This window comes from Aulonocara sp. 'chitande type north' Nkhata Bay, linkage group LG16 (genome assembly GCF_057382095.1).
Source record: "Aulonocara sp. 'chitande type north' Nkhata Bay isolate Kocher_YH1m ecotype deep benthic linkage group LG16, A_spYH_male_GT1.1, whole genome shotgun sequence".
NCBI classification, from domain to species: domain Eukaryota; kingdom Metazoa; phylum Chordata; class Actinopteri; order Cichliformes; family Cichlidae; genus Aulonocara; species Aulonocara sp. 'chitande type north' Nkhata Bay.
Window position 1 is genome coordinate 8,520,457 of NC_141359.1, and position 18,341 is coordinate 8,538,797.

Consider the following 18,341-nt stretch of genomic DNA (forward strand, 5'->3'; position numbering starts at 1 on the left):
TAAATGTTAAATCTAAATGCTAAATGTTAAATCTAAATGTTTAGGCTAACATGCAAATTTATTGCACGGATCAGCGGAAATACCAAAATAAAAGCTTTCCGAAAACCTCCGGTGCAAAAGTGTGCCGGTAGTGGTCAGACACGTTCTCACTCCCAAAGCATAATAATTTTCGCTAGGTGACAAATTGTCAACATTTTATGCTTTCGGGTACCCAACACTTTCCTAAATTACGGCAACGGAAAAAGGAGAGCACATGAGAACCGTTTGGACTCAATCTGCACGTTCGTTCATTTTCTAAAAATCGCTTTGGAAAACACTATTTTACGTCATTTAACTGCTAGTAAAGGTTAGGAATAAGGTTATAGTTAGATAAGGTTAGGTTTAGGGCTGGAACACATGGCTGGAACGTCTATTATGGCGGGACCGTCATTCCACTGGAATTCAGCCATAACCCGACCATGAGAAAGCACGTCCGGCGATTTAGCTGAAAACATCGGAAGATCCGTTTTGTCGGCCATCCAAAGGTTTAGCAGTAGTGCACTCTTAGCAGCTGCAGTCTCCACTTCACAATCGCTGCAGCACATGTCCAGCGATTTTGCTGGACATGCTCGTAGGCAAGAAGTGAAGCAGCACATGGCGGGGAGAAGCGAGGAAGAGAACAGACACAATTTTGCACCAGAGGTTTTCGGGAAGCTTTTATTTTGGTATTTGATCCGTACAATACATTTGCATATTAGCCTAAACATTTAGGTTTAACATTTAACATTTAGATTTAACATTTAGATTTGACATTTAACATTTAGATTTGACATTTAACATTTAGATTTAAATATAATATTTAGATTTAATATTTAACATTTGATGAAAAGTTACAAATATTTTACTAAATGTTGTAAAAAATTACTCGAAAAAATATGTTTTTGTAAGGTTTTGAGCTAAATGTGGAAAAATGTTGCCGTTGATTTCAGCATGTTTCACTTTACAAACGGCGCCCCATAAAAAACGGTCTAAATTTTCATCTTTAATAAAATCATCAGCGTTGCTGCTTTACCAGGTGTAACAATTAAGTTTAACATCCAGGCATCCATGAAAACAGAATTTATTAAATTTAACGGAGTTAGAAGTTAACAGGAAGTTAGCTCGCTAGTTTCCACCTAAACATGACATACCATGTTCTGACTGAGAGATTTTTGAAACTAATTCAAACGTACAGCTCTGTTATCACTTCCAACATAAATGAAGACAGAAAACTAAACAGCAGTGGTGTTTGCAGGGTTACTGAAGTTGGACTACCTGGTATATAATGTTGTGCTACGTGATTGCTAGCGACACAGCTATGTTAGCATAACATTAGCACAGTGAAGCTGGAGGATGAACGCCAACTTTTTTTTCCACTCGATAAAAGTTAACGTGAGGGATTCTGGTGGTCAGGGACAAATGCAATCGCATAGCAGGCAACACGGGCCAAACTTCAGTCAGGAGAACTATTGATATTATTCATCCACAATACGAGGTTAGTTATCAATATACTGCAACAACATGGGAACAGAACAGCTGCGAGAGAATTCAACATTAATGAATCAATGTTACGGAAGTGGAGGAAGTGCAGTTTTTGGCTTTCCCCATATTTCAAAAGTGTTTCATCTCTTTGCTATGACTGTCGGCATAATTTGCAGATGATAATGGTTTTAGCCACTGCTTTCGGCCAAAACAGGCGCAGCTCGATGACATCATCAACATGCGCTATCGCAAAATCTATCCTTGGCCAAATTTATACAGTTTCTATCGTATATCGTTTATATCGCCCACCCCTAATCACGGGACTTCTTAAATGGATGGGCATATTCATCAAAAGGTTTAGTTATTTAGTCATCTTTGGACCATCTTTTAAAAAAGCAAAAGGTAATTGTACTAAAAACGAACAATAACCTGAAAGTTGTTTGTCATGCAGGTCATTAGCCTGAGGGAGGGTCTGAGCTCGTCCTTGTGTCATGATGGTTATTGTGTAACTTACTGGGGGATAAAAAACAAACAAACCATGAGCCTTTTTTATTGTTTTGTTGATTTTGTTTCATAATCTAAGCTCTCGTATAATTTTTGTGTTTGCTGTCCAACTTGGCCATTTTTCCTTCAAGTGGGAGAGGGATAAGATTTTTTTTTCTTTTTAGTTTTTGCACTTCACTACAAGAGCTTTACTTTCAAGACAGCTTTTAGTCAAATTCACACTAAAATGATTGTTTTTCTGTATTCAAAAGCAATTTCAAAACAGTAAGAATCTGTGATCAGCATGTTTCCTTTTCAAAACATGCATCTATAGTTAAATGTTATTGCCATGTCTTATTATTTTACTGGTGTTCGCTGTTAGGTCACCTTCAATGATATGAAGCATCGTTGTTGACTTTTCAAGCTATATGCATAATCCAGTTCAGTCCGAAGCTTTTGCCATCCTGGTAATGTCACGTGGCCGCAGTAGAAAAAACAAAAATTTACAAAACATCAGCAAATTAGAAACTATTTTCTATTTTCAGCATCGTGACATCAACATATACAACAACCATAACACTTAAAATTTCACAGATAAAATGTTCCTGGGGATGCTGAATTTTGATAATTGTCTCACAACATTAACAAAGGAGCTCATAAGTTACAAGGTAGAGAAAACGAGTCTTAGCCTGACCAACCTTTTTTTGTTGTTGTTGTTTTTTGCATTTTGAACATGGTAAATGGACTGGTTCTACTCTACTCTGGTTCTTTTCTACTCTATCTGAGCACTCAAAGCGCTTTATACAACAAATTCATTCACCCAATCACACCCATTCACCCAAGCACTTTTTCTAAACTGTTTAGTGCTTATTGTCTAACATTCATACACATCCACACTCTGATGAATGCATCGGTGAGCAACATGGGGTTAGTATCTTCCCCAAGGACATTTGCCATGCAGACTGGTGGAGCCTGGGATTCAACCGCCAACCTTCCGGTTAGTAGTTGACCTGCTCTACCACCTGAGCTACGGCCACCCCGAACATGTGGCTCAGAACACTCATGACACATTTTTAGGCACGGTCACACTACCGCAAGTTTTTTTTTTATATATTTTTCCCGTGTATATATTATATTTTCTTGTTTTCTGTATGTTCTTTTTCTTCAGTTTGCACTGAGTTCCTTTGAACGTCATATGTTGGTCATAACACAGGCACATTTTCACAAGCTCATTGGCAACAATTAGCCAGTTTAAGCAGCCAACAGTTTTATCTTACATGCAAGTTGAGATTCCCAGTCATATTTAACAGCGTCTGATGGCGGGACATGCTGGAACTATTTTTATATTAAATGAGTCTGGCTGTCAGTTACCTTTACCAAGCATTTCAGTATTATCTGCTCAATTTTTATGTGGTTTTCACTAACACTTAATTTCCTAATTTTTAGTTATACTTACTCAATTTTATGTGGTACTACTACTAATTATTCACAACTTAATTAGTTTTAGTTGTAGTTATTCGACTAATAAAGTCTATTTAAGAGATTTGACTGGTTTCCAATCTATTTAATATTTTTGAGTGAAAAACTGTTGGCATGTCCTGTATCATCTCCGACAACTGAGGAAGTTCAGGGTCTCTCCAGGGATCCTCAGGACTTTCTATACAGGTGCTGTGGAGAGCATCCTCACACAGAACATCACATCCTGGTACAGGAACAGCTGTGTCAAGGATAAAAAAAAAGCCCTTCAGAGAGTGATCCGTACGGCAGAACACCGCTGAAGGGCTGCTCTCCCCTCCCTACAGGACATTTACACCAGGAGATGCTGGACTAGAGCAGCTCAGATATTGAAGGACCCATCACATCCCAGCAATAAACTGTTCCAGCTTCTGCAATCAGGCAGAAGGTTCCACACCATAGAGGCTCAAGAGGAGCCTGATCCTTCTGGCTTCACTACTGCACAAGACACTTTAACACACTACTACACAATGTACAATCTCAGATTTCGAACTTGTGTTGCACTCGTATAACTATGCACGTGACAAATAAAGAATCTTGAGTCTTGTTGCAGAGATTTTAAGCAAATGTTAGTTTCTTTTTACAGTGTAGTCACGGCTGCTCAAGAAAGTTTTGCAATTTATTTTCATTTTGTCAGCTGTCTGAGATAACACCATCATTCTACTATTGAGCAATCCCCTCGCTTTCATCTTAAAAGTTTAGTCACTGCTAACCAGCTCGTTTCTGTCTTTCCCCTTCTAGTGTTTCCCTATGGGCAGGCTGTTCAGACTGCTGTTGCAGCACTGCTCAGTGTCATTCAGTCTCCCATGGCAGACTGGGATGGACTCTGGCAATGATGTCCTGGAATACATCTGGCGACAGAAGTTCTTGCTCTGCTTTGGAGATCCACTGCTGGAGGGCCGCTCTCACCAGAACACACACATAACATTACCAGCTGCCACCTAGTAGTGATGAAACTTATCCAAGGGATGAATACCTCACTGGACAGGCAGCTAATTTCTGTTCTGGTATTTATTGTCATAAAGCAAATATTGTGCACCTCTATTTACACGCCCCCTGCTTTTCTACATCCACACATATAATCTAATTTGGCCAAATGCATTTCAATTCCACCCAGCTCCGCTATCTAGCACCACCAGAGTTTGAACAGCATTGTGTTCGCTCGACCAAACAAGCCATACCACACATACACACTTCACAATGAATGGATGATAAAAATCAACATCACCCTGGCCGCGCAGACTTGTGGGTTTTCTGGCACCACAATGTCCACACATGAAATCGAGCATTAGAAAAGATTACAAGATTGACTCGCTGTTTTTTTGTTGTTGTTTTGTTTTTTAAAAACTGCCTGCAAAAAAATCCAGAAGACTCAGAAACCCGATTATCTGAGGATCTCACAGCACTCGTTCCACTCAGCAGAGAGCTGGCTCCTGTATAAACAGGAGAGAACAGATTTACTAAAAACAACAGCGTGGCAAGGAAAGAACAGCAAATACAGCAGCTCGTTCCCACACACTCACATCAGCACATCAAATGACAATGTTGCTTTTTGAGAAAACACAAACTTGCGGGGTCACATGCCACAGACACAAAAAAAACTAATAAATCAGTCTGAGTTTTGCATATAAGCAAAAATTAGATTCCAAAAAGAAATAAAGGGCATAAAAGAGTTCATCCTTTCTGGTGTTTGTGATAGCCGTGGTGGGGAGTTTACAGGGCTGCTCATGTGAGATCATGGTACTCAAACTAAATGTTCTCCTTCCAAATTAGGATAAACCACTGATGGCCCACATACAGTCAAGGACATTTCCTTTTCTGTTTTTTTCTGGATCACCCTCCTAAAAGTATCATAATCTACCCTCTATCAGGATTTGTCTTCTTTTTTTTCCTGAACAATTTACGGGTATATCGACACCAGATTGCTGAAAATGTCATTTGAAAACCGTGGACGTGACAACATCAGCCACCAGTGTTCTGATTTCAGGCTTTACACAAGATTTCAGAACACTGGTCAACAGGATTTGCACCTGGACCCACAAATGGCGTGGCTGCATTGCATTTGGGCTTAGTCATGGCTGATGGAGAGGATCCGTGGCTAATCTAACAGGTGTGGCAATCTCAATCTCTCCCGAGTCTTGATGCTTCAGGTTTCTTTCTGACACACCGCCGTCTCTGATGTGTGCATCTTGTTTGTTAACCACTTGAATAAGAACCTGCTTCAAGACTTATCAAAAGCTTCCACTGAACATTGCAAACTCAGTGAAGAAAGCGGCGCTGTCGACACTGCAATGCTACAAGGAGACACAACATATAATGCTCTATTAATAGTGAATGCATTGATTAGGAAACTATTTAAACAAAATAATTAATTGGAAACAGTTTAAAGGCAATCCATCAAGTATTAAAAAGGAATATATAGTGCAAAATTCTTGAGCCACCCCTCGTGTCTTTATGTTTTTCCTCCAAGCAGCCAGACTTTCTTGTCATTTTTTAAAGTGGTCTTCTTTTTGACATTGGCTACTTATTCACTCATTTTCAGTCCAGTCCTTGCACCTGACCATTTCCAAAGGAAAGACTATTTGTTGATCCACTTAACACTGACCTATGAATCATTCAAGCATAAAAAAGGCATTAAACTCAAGGGATGAACCAGTCTTGTGTCTGCACATAACAGCCACCTTAGCAAAGAATCAATTTTATGGAAAATGCCAAAGATAACATAGTTTGATATGCATAAAATAGTATTTTTGCACCAACAAGATAAAAAAGCAAAGCAAAATTAGCTTAAAATGTTGCAACTCCCATGGTGTGTAGTGTGTTCTTAAGGATTTTGAAGAAACTGGACAAGTGGAGGACAAAAGAAGACGTGAGCTGGAGATAGACCCCTTGTCTCTTCTCCTAGATCTGTAATCTGCATATGAAGGATGGATGTCAAAAGCCCCTAATAAGCATGGATTAAAATAACAACAGAACATCTCCCATTGGACTTTCTTGTGTTATACATTCAAAAACATGCACTTTCCCCCCCCCCCCATAGCCGTAAAAGGTTGATGCGGTATTGTTGTCACCCTGCCGGGCAGGCAGGCGGGCAGCATGGACACCCAAGTTTGTGATTGGAATAACTCAAGAACAAAGTGACATAGGGCTTTCTTATCATAGGTGTATGCACTAAAAATGTTGGACGAGTTTGAATCTCACTCACAAGAATTTCACTCGCATGTGCTGTGCCAGTGTGCCTGCACATGTGATGTGACAATAAAAAGTGATTTGATTTGATTTGATTTGAATCTCATTACTTCGACATCACGCATCAGAGGTCAAATTTTCTGAAAATCTTGTCAAAGCGATAACTGAAGACGTATCTGCTATTCTATCCAGTACTTTTCACTGATGGAGCAAATGCCTCTCTTTATTCCAGACTCATAAGCAGCTGCTCACTGTTCTGTTGTGATGTTGGGTTTAAATCCAATAAAAACTACAAAACAAAAAAAGGTGTTTGAAGGATGCATTGTTTAAATGGATAGGATTTCACCTGCGCAGCATACGTTGAAAATGTTGTATATTTTGTTTCATATCTACCCAATACTTTCAGTTCATGGAGCTATGCTGCTGCACATTGTAGTTTATTGTCATCCTTCTGAAATAAGGAAGCTCAAATCTGGGTGGCAGTACATATGTGGCTCCAAAATAAATAAACAAACTGCATGCTTATCTTACTATTAAACTTTGCAGTCTATTGCAGTCCCATCACAGCTTATTTGAAATATATTGCTGGCATCAAATTTCATGTGAGCACATATTTAACTTTTTTAAAAACTGCATTCTCCTTTTATGATACAATTTAAGCAATCCATCTTTATGCAATCAATGTCATCCTTTGAGTTACAGTATAGTTTAAAATGGAAGTGCACACTATAACATAAAGATTTCCTCATTATGGAACATGCCCCAACTATTAAAGTGGCCTCTAAAAAAAGTAATCCACAAATTTACTGTAGTTCACGATTTAAGGATGAATCCCTGTGGAGGTTCTTCAGCTATAAATAGGCATCTTTCTCCATATAAACTCTGACATCTTTATAGGAGCGCTGACTGTACATGAGCTACGATGTTTAAGCAGCACACAGCCTTGTAAAGAAAAAAAAAAACAGTAAATGGGTTAACAACAAAAGGCACCATGCAAACACGTAACAGAGAGCAGTTAGGAGTTAATAGAGCTTAGTAGTCAACACAATTAAGTGTGCCTTTAAATAATGGTGGAAAATTAAACTCATTTGCACGAGTGCATTTATTACAGATAAAGTCCACCAGCCAAATGTGGACAAATGTGTTGAACGCAATACTGACGTTGTAAAAAAAATATATATATATATATTAATAATAATAATAATATCATCCATCCATCCCACGTTTGTCCAAGTGGGATAATAATACCAGCAGCGGAATTTGGATGTTATGGGAAACATGGAAGCTCAGCAGAACAATAAAACAAGATCCCCTGAAACTATCAGCTGTAAGCTTATTAAGAGCCCAGATGATGTAAAACAAACAATCTGAAATCAGTTTTTCCAAAGCTAAGCCCAAACACTTTTTTCCTTCCCTTCTGTTAAACAGCTTTGATTTCAGGTGTTTAAGCTGCACATTAATTCTTTATAGCTTCATTAGTCCTAAATATGCAATAGCTCTGCGGTTAGAAAAGTGTTTTCAGTGTTTTACTAATTATATCATGTTCAAATGTTTGATAAACATCCTCTGCACAGGATGTTTACCAGACTGTTATATGAATGCTATAAGTCAATAAACAGGGGTTAACTCCATCCTCGCAAACCCACTGTGATCAAGTTTAGTAAGAGCTAAAATGGCAAGACTAAAATACGGAATATTCAGGCATGTGTCATAATGAAACAGAACAATGAAATGCAATAAATTTGGATATCGTAACAAAGGATCACGATTTCACTTCTTTTAATTCATAACTGTGAAATATGTCCAGGTGTCAGACTTTTTCTGATAGTATTTGGCATTAAACCAGGCTCTTTGCGCACTGTTAGTTTTGCTGAACAAATGAGATTTTATGAGGCAAGTGAAAACAGAGAATTCTAACTGCAAAAGGAAAAAGCTGGCTGTATAGCTATACTTGTGCTGAGCCCACAGTTGCTGGCACCACTGAAAAGCAACAAGCCAGCTGCTGTTTCCGTGCCAACCAGTGGCTTCGCTCAGACTGAAGTGTTTGTCTAACCAATCACCAGCTCAACTTGTCAATTAAGTCATTCGGTGTTGGAAAGACAACCAGAAACCACAAAAAAGAGAAAGGAAAAATATTTCAAGTAAACACGTTTCACTTTTTTGTTTGTTTGTTTTTTCGCATCTAGGAGTTTCCTGACCTGACTTAACCACAAAGCCCCCCACACAGGCACTTTGGTTAACATAATAAACTTGCGGTCTCAGATGCTTCAGATAATCTAGATCAGATCACAGCTGAAGGCAGAAGTGTTTACACCCTTTTAATGGCCACACTCAAAGACCCTCTCTGATCTTTGATTGTCTTGGTAGATCTGACATGAAGAATCACACACTTTGGACAATCTGTCCTTGAGAGCTCACACAGAAGTGATTTAAGTGGCTTTGAAAAGGGTCCCCCATTTTTTCCCCATCAGAGAGACTGTGCTTGTCACTGTGTGTGTGTGACATTTATTATCCTACAATTTCTATTACTTCTCTATCACTTTTGTTCACTTGATCGTGAGAGAAACGTTCAGCACCGGGATGCTTTGAACAAATGTGTGTAATGTGCGTTATTGCGCGCAACGCGTGGCTTCACATCTCTGCGCAGACGTTTAAAAACAGAGCGCATTCTTCGACGTACCTGTTTCCACAGAAAGCTGTCCGTTTCGTTTAACATCCAAGAAATGGCCACGTGGATGGCGGAAAGAATAACTCCAGTGATGACCGCAGCTCGCATCCTGACGGGAAGCAGAGTGTAGATGACATGGATGAAGAACACGGTCCACCAGATCCCCTCCGAGGCACTTCTGGGCTGTACGAGCAGTACTCCAATCACCTGGATCACCAACACCATCAGGATGACCACATAGCACACGACCCACATGTGGTCCTGGTGAAATCCGTTCCTGTTGCAGATTACCATGAGCACGAGCGTGAGGAAGATGGCCACAGAAAATACCACCACGTACGTTACGCTCGGTCCCGATCTCCCACCGGAGCAGTGAAAGCCCAACATGACCGTGTACACCAGCACAAGTACGCCCATGAGCATAGTCAAGCTGCTCTGGTTGAGACGGAAAAAGTAGCGCTGGTAGAGCCGCTCCAACTTCTCCGACTGGAATTTTTTGGATTTGAAAATGTGCATGACGCTGGTGCAGCACGCCACGAAGGAAAAGTTTACTTCGGGCATGACCTCTTCCTCGTCGGTCCTCGGCTTGGCTCTCCGCTCTTCCAGACCCAGCTCCACGGACTTGGGTCTCACCTCGCCGTCTGGACGTTTAGAGGACGCGCGGTTGTTGTCTCGGCTCTCCTCTCCATGGTCCTGCCAAGCCGACCTGGACCTGAAGCTGACCCTGCTGACGGTCGTGGAGGCTCGCCCGGGCGGCCGGTGGTCCAGATCATCCTCCTCCGTCCACCGGCTGTTGGTCCGGGTGAGCTTCCTGCGCGGAGATCTTGCTGAGTATGGGCACCCGTTGGCCACAGACTGAGACTCTCCCCAAGCTGATCTGTGCTCGGTCCCTCCCCTCAACCCGGGAGCACCGACTCCGGGTGGGCTGACACTGTTTGATCTGGACATAGTGGAAAAGTGGATGCAGTGACAGAATGTTATCTAAACAAATAGCCTATAGGAGACAGGGGAGGGAAAAAGAAGTTTGTTCCACTTAAAAGAGGGAAGGGAACTATTTAGTCCCAAGGATGAGTCGCATTAAATGTCTTTTATTAGCTGAACTTTCCATAGCTGATCACGCTTCAGACAGCCCGGGGGCTTTGACTGTAAAATGTAAAGTTAGCAGTCAGTTTAATCGCCACTTTCAGAAGCAAACAGTCGTCCTTAAAAGCCTTTAAAAATAAAATGAAATCACCAAAAGCAATAGCCGAGAATAGCGAAAAGCTCTGGGAATTAAAAAAAAACAATTGAACATGCGCAAAAAGTCACAGGGGAGCCACGAGAGGAGGGAACATTAGATCCAGGTGGATTTGGCTCTACATCATTGGGCCCAATTAGCCATCATCCACGGAGGTTGCAGGGCACGCGCTGCAAATGGAATAAAACCATTACACAACTCGGATAGTTCCCCAGAGATCATAGTGCAAGCAGCAGCATCAATTGGCCAATTCCAATCCGTTATATGTGCAGATACGTTTCCTGTATCCTTGTCAGCGGTTTGCAGGCGGAAAAGACGGAGGTGGGATGCCATATGAAGGTGAATGCCATGGTGACGGCTCTGATCACGTCCACTCAAATCCTGATGCACCTGTACTGAGCGAACATTGAAGCCTGCTCGGCAGCGGCGGGGGAGCCTCACGTTTGGCCAAAAATCAGCATCACGATTCTCTCACACTTGCACTGAGCAGAGAGGAGAAGTCAGCCGCTCCTCCTCCTTCTCCTCATCTGACAGCCACAAAAGACAGCTTCTCCGTCCATGGTTAAAAAACCCCAAAAACAAACCCGCGTTACCGCACTGTTCAATTCACCGTCAGCCGCTGCGCCAAATCAATGTCCAACAGCTGCCCATCACTGTTCAAATCCCTGAAGAGCGACCCCCCCACCCCCGACTTGGTTTGCAGCGACACTCCTCCTGCGCACGGCCATTTCGCAAAGTGACTAACCGGTGCAAAAGTGCGCTCCCGGCACCTCGGACAATACGCTCGGTGTGCGTTTGGAGCGTGGCATCATAACATATTTACCGCTGATTGCTGCTTTAATGGTCATTCAACCAAGTTTGCTTCCTTTGATCCGCCTCTCCGGCCCGCTTCCATTGGAAAAGAAAAGGGGTGAGTCACGCTTTGACGCGCTTTCATTGGATGACAGCTCGGTCAATCCAAATCAGATTCTGCGCGACCCCCGGGCGCTTTCGATGAATGGGCGGGACTGCGCGCACAGCTGGATAGCCCGCATGGCACACCCCACACGTACCTTACAGCATGGGTTGAATTTTATCTCAGTGACCCCCCAGCAGGTTGTCAGTTCCAAACTGCGTCCCCCTACTCCAGTAACACAGAAATTTGTTCATCTCCAGCTGCCCGCGATCTATAGCAGGTTGAGAGACATTAGTCAGGACAGAGAGCACTAAAGGGGTTTAACAGAAAGAGGTTTTAAAACCTTGTTTAGGGGGCCGGCAACCAATCTTCATAAGCCCTTTATGTTTAATGAGATTTGACTGGTGATTCAATACATGTGGTTTTTGTTTCTCGGTGACAATTACATTCAAATGTAACTTATACTTCAACTTAACTGTAAAAGTTCCCAGAGGCGTTTCAACATGAACATAAAACAACTTCACTCATATCCTCACATTGTTCTTGCTCAAAAAAGTAAAATTGTCCTTTTCTAGACCGAAGTACATGCTCATTACATAAATAATGTATTTTTCTTTATTTATATTTTGGTCCAGTCTGATTTTGTTTTAAGTCATGGCTTTTATTGTGAAGCGTTTTTGTTCTACAGCCTAAATATTGTTTAGTTAACAGATTTAGTCATTTACCGGCTCACAGTGGATTTGATCCACTTGTAATGGGATTTTCTTTATATCATCCTGACATTACTGTCTGCCCTTCATTTTACTGCACAGGTATGCCCTGTTGTCTTTCAGCTCTTCCACTTTAAAGCCTGCAAATGTCTCTGCTGCCATTTACACATGGGGAAAAGAACACTGTGTGTTAATGAATGTACTGGGAGCATGTGACAGGGAGCCTCATGTGTTTGCTGTGACCGGCTCACCTCCAGCTGAATTCCCTTTGCCCTTTCTGGAATTCTTTCGCTGTTAACGGAGAGAACAGTGGATTCTATTCAGCGCTGTCCTCATCAAATGAAAAGAGACTCAGATATAAATCTAATACAAAATAATCTCAATCCGAGTTGTGCAACTGATTTTCTCAACTTGTCTTATGACTCCTTGTTCTGCTTCCTTGTTGCTCTCTTGCACATACCTAGCACAGCACAGAGAGAAAAGCAACCATATTCAGTTCCTGCAAAGAGCCTGTATTTGTGGGTTTATTTAGGGACTATTGCTGATCTCCTTTTTTTTCTCACCTTCTCAGAATTGCATTCATGAACGTGTACTGCACGTGCTGTGTCATTCAGCTTCACCACATTTCAGAGAAAACCATCCTACCACACCTGCATTTCATGCCCAAAATGTATGCGGACACCCAAACTGTATTTCATGTGATTGCTATTTACCCCATAACAGGTGCTCATTATTAGCCCTGGATATCTCGCTTCTGATCATTTATCTCTACCCCTCCTCTTCACATCCTCTCTCAGCCCATACACAAATCTCCTCTTTGGCCTTTCTCTTTTCCTTTTTGCTTCACCATCTTCAATATCCTTGTTTAACCTACTAATCCTGCCCATCCGCATTGCTCCCAGCCCAAATCTCAGCATCTTTGTCCCAGCTGCTTCCAGCTCTACCTGCCTTTTCATCAGTGGCACCCTCCCCAACTCGTCTAGCTGGATAACTAACTCCCTCTCACTCCCACTGGTACAAATCACTCCTATTCTTCACTCCTGACTCCTCAGTCTCCTCCCCATCCAGCTTGGACTCTTTTCTTCATTTGTCCTCAGCACCCACCTTGACATTTAAAGTCAACCAGATTAACCACCGCTAGTCCAACTACCTTGCCTCCCTCTCATGTATGCTCCCATTCCCATTAGGGTTTTCATTCCTATTCTCTCCCCCTGCTCCATACCTGCAGCCAGAGTCTCTCTTATTTTCTCCCAACTCTCCCTGCAGTCCATCTGCATCTACATAGGAATTCTATTGCCATCAGTTTTAGACGTCTCTCCTCTATAGGCATTTAGACAGACTTTTAATTGAAATGGTATGAAACAGAGTCCAATCTATACAAAGTGTGTGAGGAATGGCTTTCATATTTTACATAGTGTATTTTTACCTATGAAATACATGATCAACTTAGGAACAATAAGAACTTCTCTTAACAAGTATAAGGTCACTAAAACACTGAATTAAAATTAAATCTCTGGCTTAAAAGATGGAATATAATGTGCATAACTAATGCTTTATATTGCTTACATTTTGGGGTAAAAATTGCCAGATGCCCTTCTTCATGCAAAGGGGCTTGTGTCAGGTAGTTTTGCTTTTACTTCAGAAAAAAATGCAAACATATTTTTCGCTGTTGTCCGGGTTGGCTAAGATGTTGCTGAAAAGCATCCCAATCAGTTAAAAACTGGAAACTCTGCTAACCCTTCTCACAGCAGGGCCTTCAAGCACAGAACTGTTTGCTAGTGGCTGCTTCTTTATACGAATACAAATCAAGCCAAGTTTGTGCAAACTGTGGCCAGTGCATTTGAATCATTTTGATTTACAAATTTCCACAGCCTGTGCGTGTCAATGTTCCCTGTTATTTTATCTGATATTACAGAGCTTTCAACTCCAAGTTACCCTGGCTGAGTCATCCAACATTATCGATTGTTCCAGTTAAAGCCAAATGTCTTAATTTGAAATGAAATTAGCAATGCTCTTAATCCTCTGAAGAGCAAACAAATAACCGAGAAGTTGCAGTTAAATCGTGGCTAATAATATACAGTTAGAATATCCACATTCGTTTCACAGTGATTACAACCACACACACACACATTTGTGTTTGTGGCTGATGTGACACAGAACACTACTGCCATCGCCTGAGCGTGAAATTGAACATTTTACACAGTGTGGGCGAAGACGTAGCCACACTCATACTAAGAAACAATTTTTTTTTAAATGAAAAACTATTGTTTCAAGGCTCCAATAACCCTGTGACCCTCAACTGGATTAATGATTAAGAAAATTAATGGACGGGTGTGTTTTTGTCTTTCATTTAAATCCAGAGTAGTTACTGAGATATTTTACATGCAGAACTTTTACTTGCTTTTCTCTTTCTTTTCTTTCTTTCTTTTTTTAACTCTCACCTCTCACCCTCACTGGCAGCTCTTCAGATGTTATATCATAGCCAATTAAATCTGAACTGAAAAGCACAACTCAACTTGTAAGAAAAAACAGCCTTTCAAGTATTCAGGTAGTTTCAGTTTCACCATGACAACTGTGCAAATTCAATTGGGATCTTTTGATACTTTATGACTCCATTCTCAGCCACCAAATAGACAGTGAGAAGGCACTATCATGTTTAAGGGGAAAAATCAGTGAAGTGTGAAGTGTGTGAATTTCCAATAGAGACGGACAAAAGTAAGTGTGATGAGAAAGAAACGAGAGAGAAATGAGTCACCCAGGACATGCAGCTAGCAGAGGGATGACTCTAACCTGATCCCGGTGCACTGAATTACTGCCACGGCTTGTTCAGCAGCACAAAGAGGAATAATCAAAACTCAACCCTGTTTCAATTAGAGGCAGCGTTTGAGGCAGCAGAAAACCAGCCTCGGTGAGCAGCAGCACTGATCCACTGAATCGGTTATTATGTGCTGTGCTGATGCTTTGCTGAACATCATAACGCCCACATAAACCATTCGCTGTTGTCTAAAATAACGTCAGTTATTTCAGACTCACAGGGGATGTGTCGGGTGAATTGAGTAAAGACGCAGAACGACGTAAGAGGGCGAAACACAAAGATACTGTGTCGTGAAGAAGTGACACCACGGTGAAGAGGCCCTCACCCACAGGAGGAGAATTCAGTCTGCGCTGGTTTCTCTGTCTCTCTTTTCCTCGCAAAGGAGAAAATGAGGAGGACTGCAGTGTTGTGTGACTCATCCTGGTGTAGAGAGCAGCCTTTACAGTCTCACCTGTACGAACACACGCACACACACAAACACACAGCCCTACATATACAGTCAGAGATACTATCGGTTTATCCAATAAATTAAGTTCACACTCACTTACTAGAGTATTTCAGATATGAGGTTTTAAATCCCAGCCAGTCTTTGTGAAGCTTGCATTAGATAGAATAACATTAGACAGTCTTAACCTCCTAGGACCTGGCATCCACATATGTGGACATCGCATATGTGGACATACTTAATTTTGCTATACAAGGGCCTGATATCCACTCACGAGGACATTACACTGCCACCTGACATGTTTCGTGTTTCATGCAATGTTCTGAAATCTTTTACGTTTTTTGACTTTGTTGCAGGCGTACGTCTTCCTGCAACTGTTAGCAGCACTTCAAAGCTGCACAATTGTTGTTTCTCATTTTGTTTTTGTACTCAGGAAAAACGCTGCTGTGTTCAGACACCAAATAAAGAGTTTTGCACATCATTACTTAATTGTGACTTTATAATGTTCTATCGAAATTTAAAACAAATGTCCTCAGGTGGATATAATTTTTCTCAGAAACTACATCAGGTAAAAAGATCATTCTTTGTTTTTCCATTCATCAGGTCTCAATCAGCCCAAATAGCAAAGAGATATTAAAATTTCATGCCATGAAAAAGTTCGGGTCTTAGTAGGTTAAAGTGTGTTATTATGGGCAAGCAAGTATCAGTACTTAGGTTTTGGTTGTATTGGCTAAAATGTGTACCTTCAGAGAAAGATGTAAGTATAGGGGATCGTTAAAGCTGAAATTTCTGATGATGTTGATGTAAAAGAAAACATTTCGTATTCAGCTGTCATCAACAATTTTAACACTTGTAGCAGTTGACAGGGCCCTTTGCTGTTGCTAAGTGATGGTATTTACATACACATCTTGCAGAAAGTTTTTGTTGTTGTTGTTATTGTGTTTTTTTCCAGGACATAATAAAAAATCGTGTGGTCCTTACCAGGTCTGAAAGGTAAATATAATGTCAGATAAACTACAAAACATTATATATTATAATGTTACATTATGTCATTAGTTATTTAACAGAAACTAAGCCAAGCAGAAGCTTTGTGTGGAAAACTAACTGCTCCCCATCAACACCTCGTACAACACTTTAAGCAGCACCAAGTTGAATGATTGGTTTGCTGTATGGCTTTATCAGTCTCTCACATGATTGCGGAGGAATTTTGGCCCTCTCTCTTTTTACAATGTCGCTTCAGTGCATTGAAATCTGCAGGCATTCGTTCATTCACAGCCCTCTGAAGGTTGCACAGCATTTCACAAACTGACATTGTGTTGGCACACACCTGAATGCTTCAGAGCTGCAAGCTGTGAAATTATGATCTGTTAATTAAGTGCATTTGCTTAGCAGTACCTGCTACTTACCTCTTAATTCCTGCTGAAGCTTTAAAAGTTTACTTTGGTTTTCACACACTGTTTCTGTAACCTGGCTTTTTGTAAAAGAAAGAAATAATCACATGTTGTAAAATGTCATGTGAGGTTGTATTTACTTATTTTTTTAGATCTGGTAAGGACCATTTTGCCCTTATGTGGAGTTTGTACTTTTGTTTTTACCCTGACTGTATATATAGAAATACCAGTTTTTTCTGTTTGCTTTTAACAGATATCTTACACTAACCAGCTGGGGCTGTAAGGTTTGAGAGATTTTGCAGTTCACTAGGAAAGTCTGAAATTTACTAAAAAACAAACAACAACAACAAAGTTGGGGCTCTAGGTTTCAGCTCTTCATAACTTAACAGAATATTGCAGCCTCTATGGTTCGATATTGTTCGATCTTTGTAAAATCTTCCTGTTTAGTTACTGAACGAGTCCATAGCAGACGTGCCTCCTACAGACAGACCCACGGGTCATTATAACATTTATCCAGTATGAGAGCATTTTGCAAATTTTGTCCATGTGTTATATTTAAAAAAACAACAACTTTCTTTTATTTTAAGCTGTCTGTAGTTTCATTCTTAATAATACAAATGCCCCTGTTTACTCTGCACTCACTTCCTCGTCATATAAATATAGCTTTTTATTTGTGTACAGCACATCTTTATATTTGCATGTTATGTATCATTAGATCACACTGACAGTAGTGCACAGTGTCAGCAGGCTTACTTTTCAGTTCATTTCGATTGGGCCCAAGCCTGCAAAGTATTTGCACCACAGACGTCACGTCCAAAGGCATGATATGTTAACAGCAGCGCAAATGAGGAAGGCGGTCACGCTGATTAGTGCTTATCCTGCCCAGCTTCATGCACCCCGTCCATTTTCATTACAGCGTCAGGCTAATGGGCAACTTGGTTTTGGCTTGTATTTAGCTGGTAAAGCCGTCCAATGCTGCTATATTATACAACAGACAATGTTCCCACCTACATAGTGTATGAGTGAGTCACTGGTACATTAAGGCGCGCGAACACACATACGCACACACAAAACAAGCCATTTCCCCCCCAAAATTATGAGAAGGGCATTATAATTCACAGGCACCATCAATGGTCCATTAGGGCTATTTGTGTACAGGTGCATGGTAGTCATGTTTATGCATTTATACATGAAAATAGCAAATATGATTCTCATATTGTAGCTTTATTGTAAATATATACTTGTTATTCACACCTGCACAAAGTCTGCTGGCCCCATGCAAAACATTTGTATCAAAACTTTATTCAGGAAAACCAATTCTGGAGTAACACACCATGCTTCTGTATTGTGTCTTTTCTTTCTTTTCTAAACTGAGATTAATAACATAGATCATCATTCCTGCAGACAGCCAGGTCTCCTCTTTCATGCAGTTTTACAGCAAGCTGCACTTGTGCTTCTGCAAGACATGTCCAACAAATGTTCCTGATCATGCT

General features: G+C 40.9%; 1 protein-coding gene across 2 annotated transcripts in view; it reads right to left on the reverse strand.

Moving 5' to 3' along the window:
- The window catches only part of adcy5 (adenylate cyclase 5), a 95,508-nt gene extending 84,247 nt beyond the window's left edge, over positions 1 to 11,261 (reverse strand). For both annotated transcript variants that reach the window (XM_086267654.1, XM_086267653.1), the window contains exon 1: positions 9,368 to 11,261. In XM_086267654.1, coding sequence (XP_086123780.1) covers positions 9,368 to 10,303 — 936 coding nt within the window. In that variant the 5' untranslated portion in view covers positions 10,304 to 11,261. The remainder of the gene's footprint in view (positions 1 to 9,367) is intronic.
- Positions 11,262 to 18,341: the final 7,080 nt, after the last annotated feature.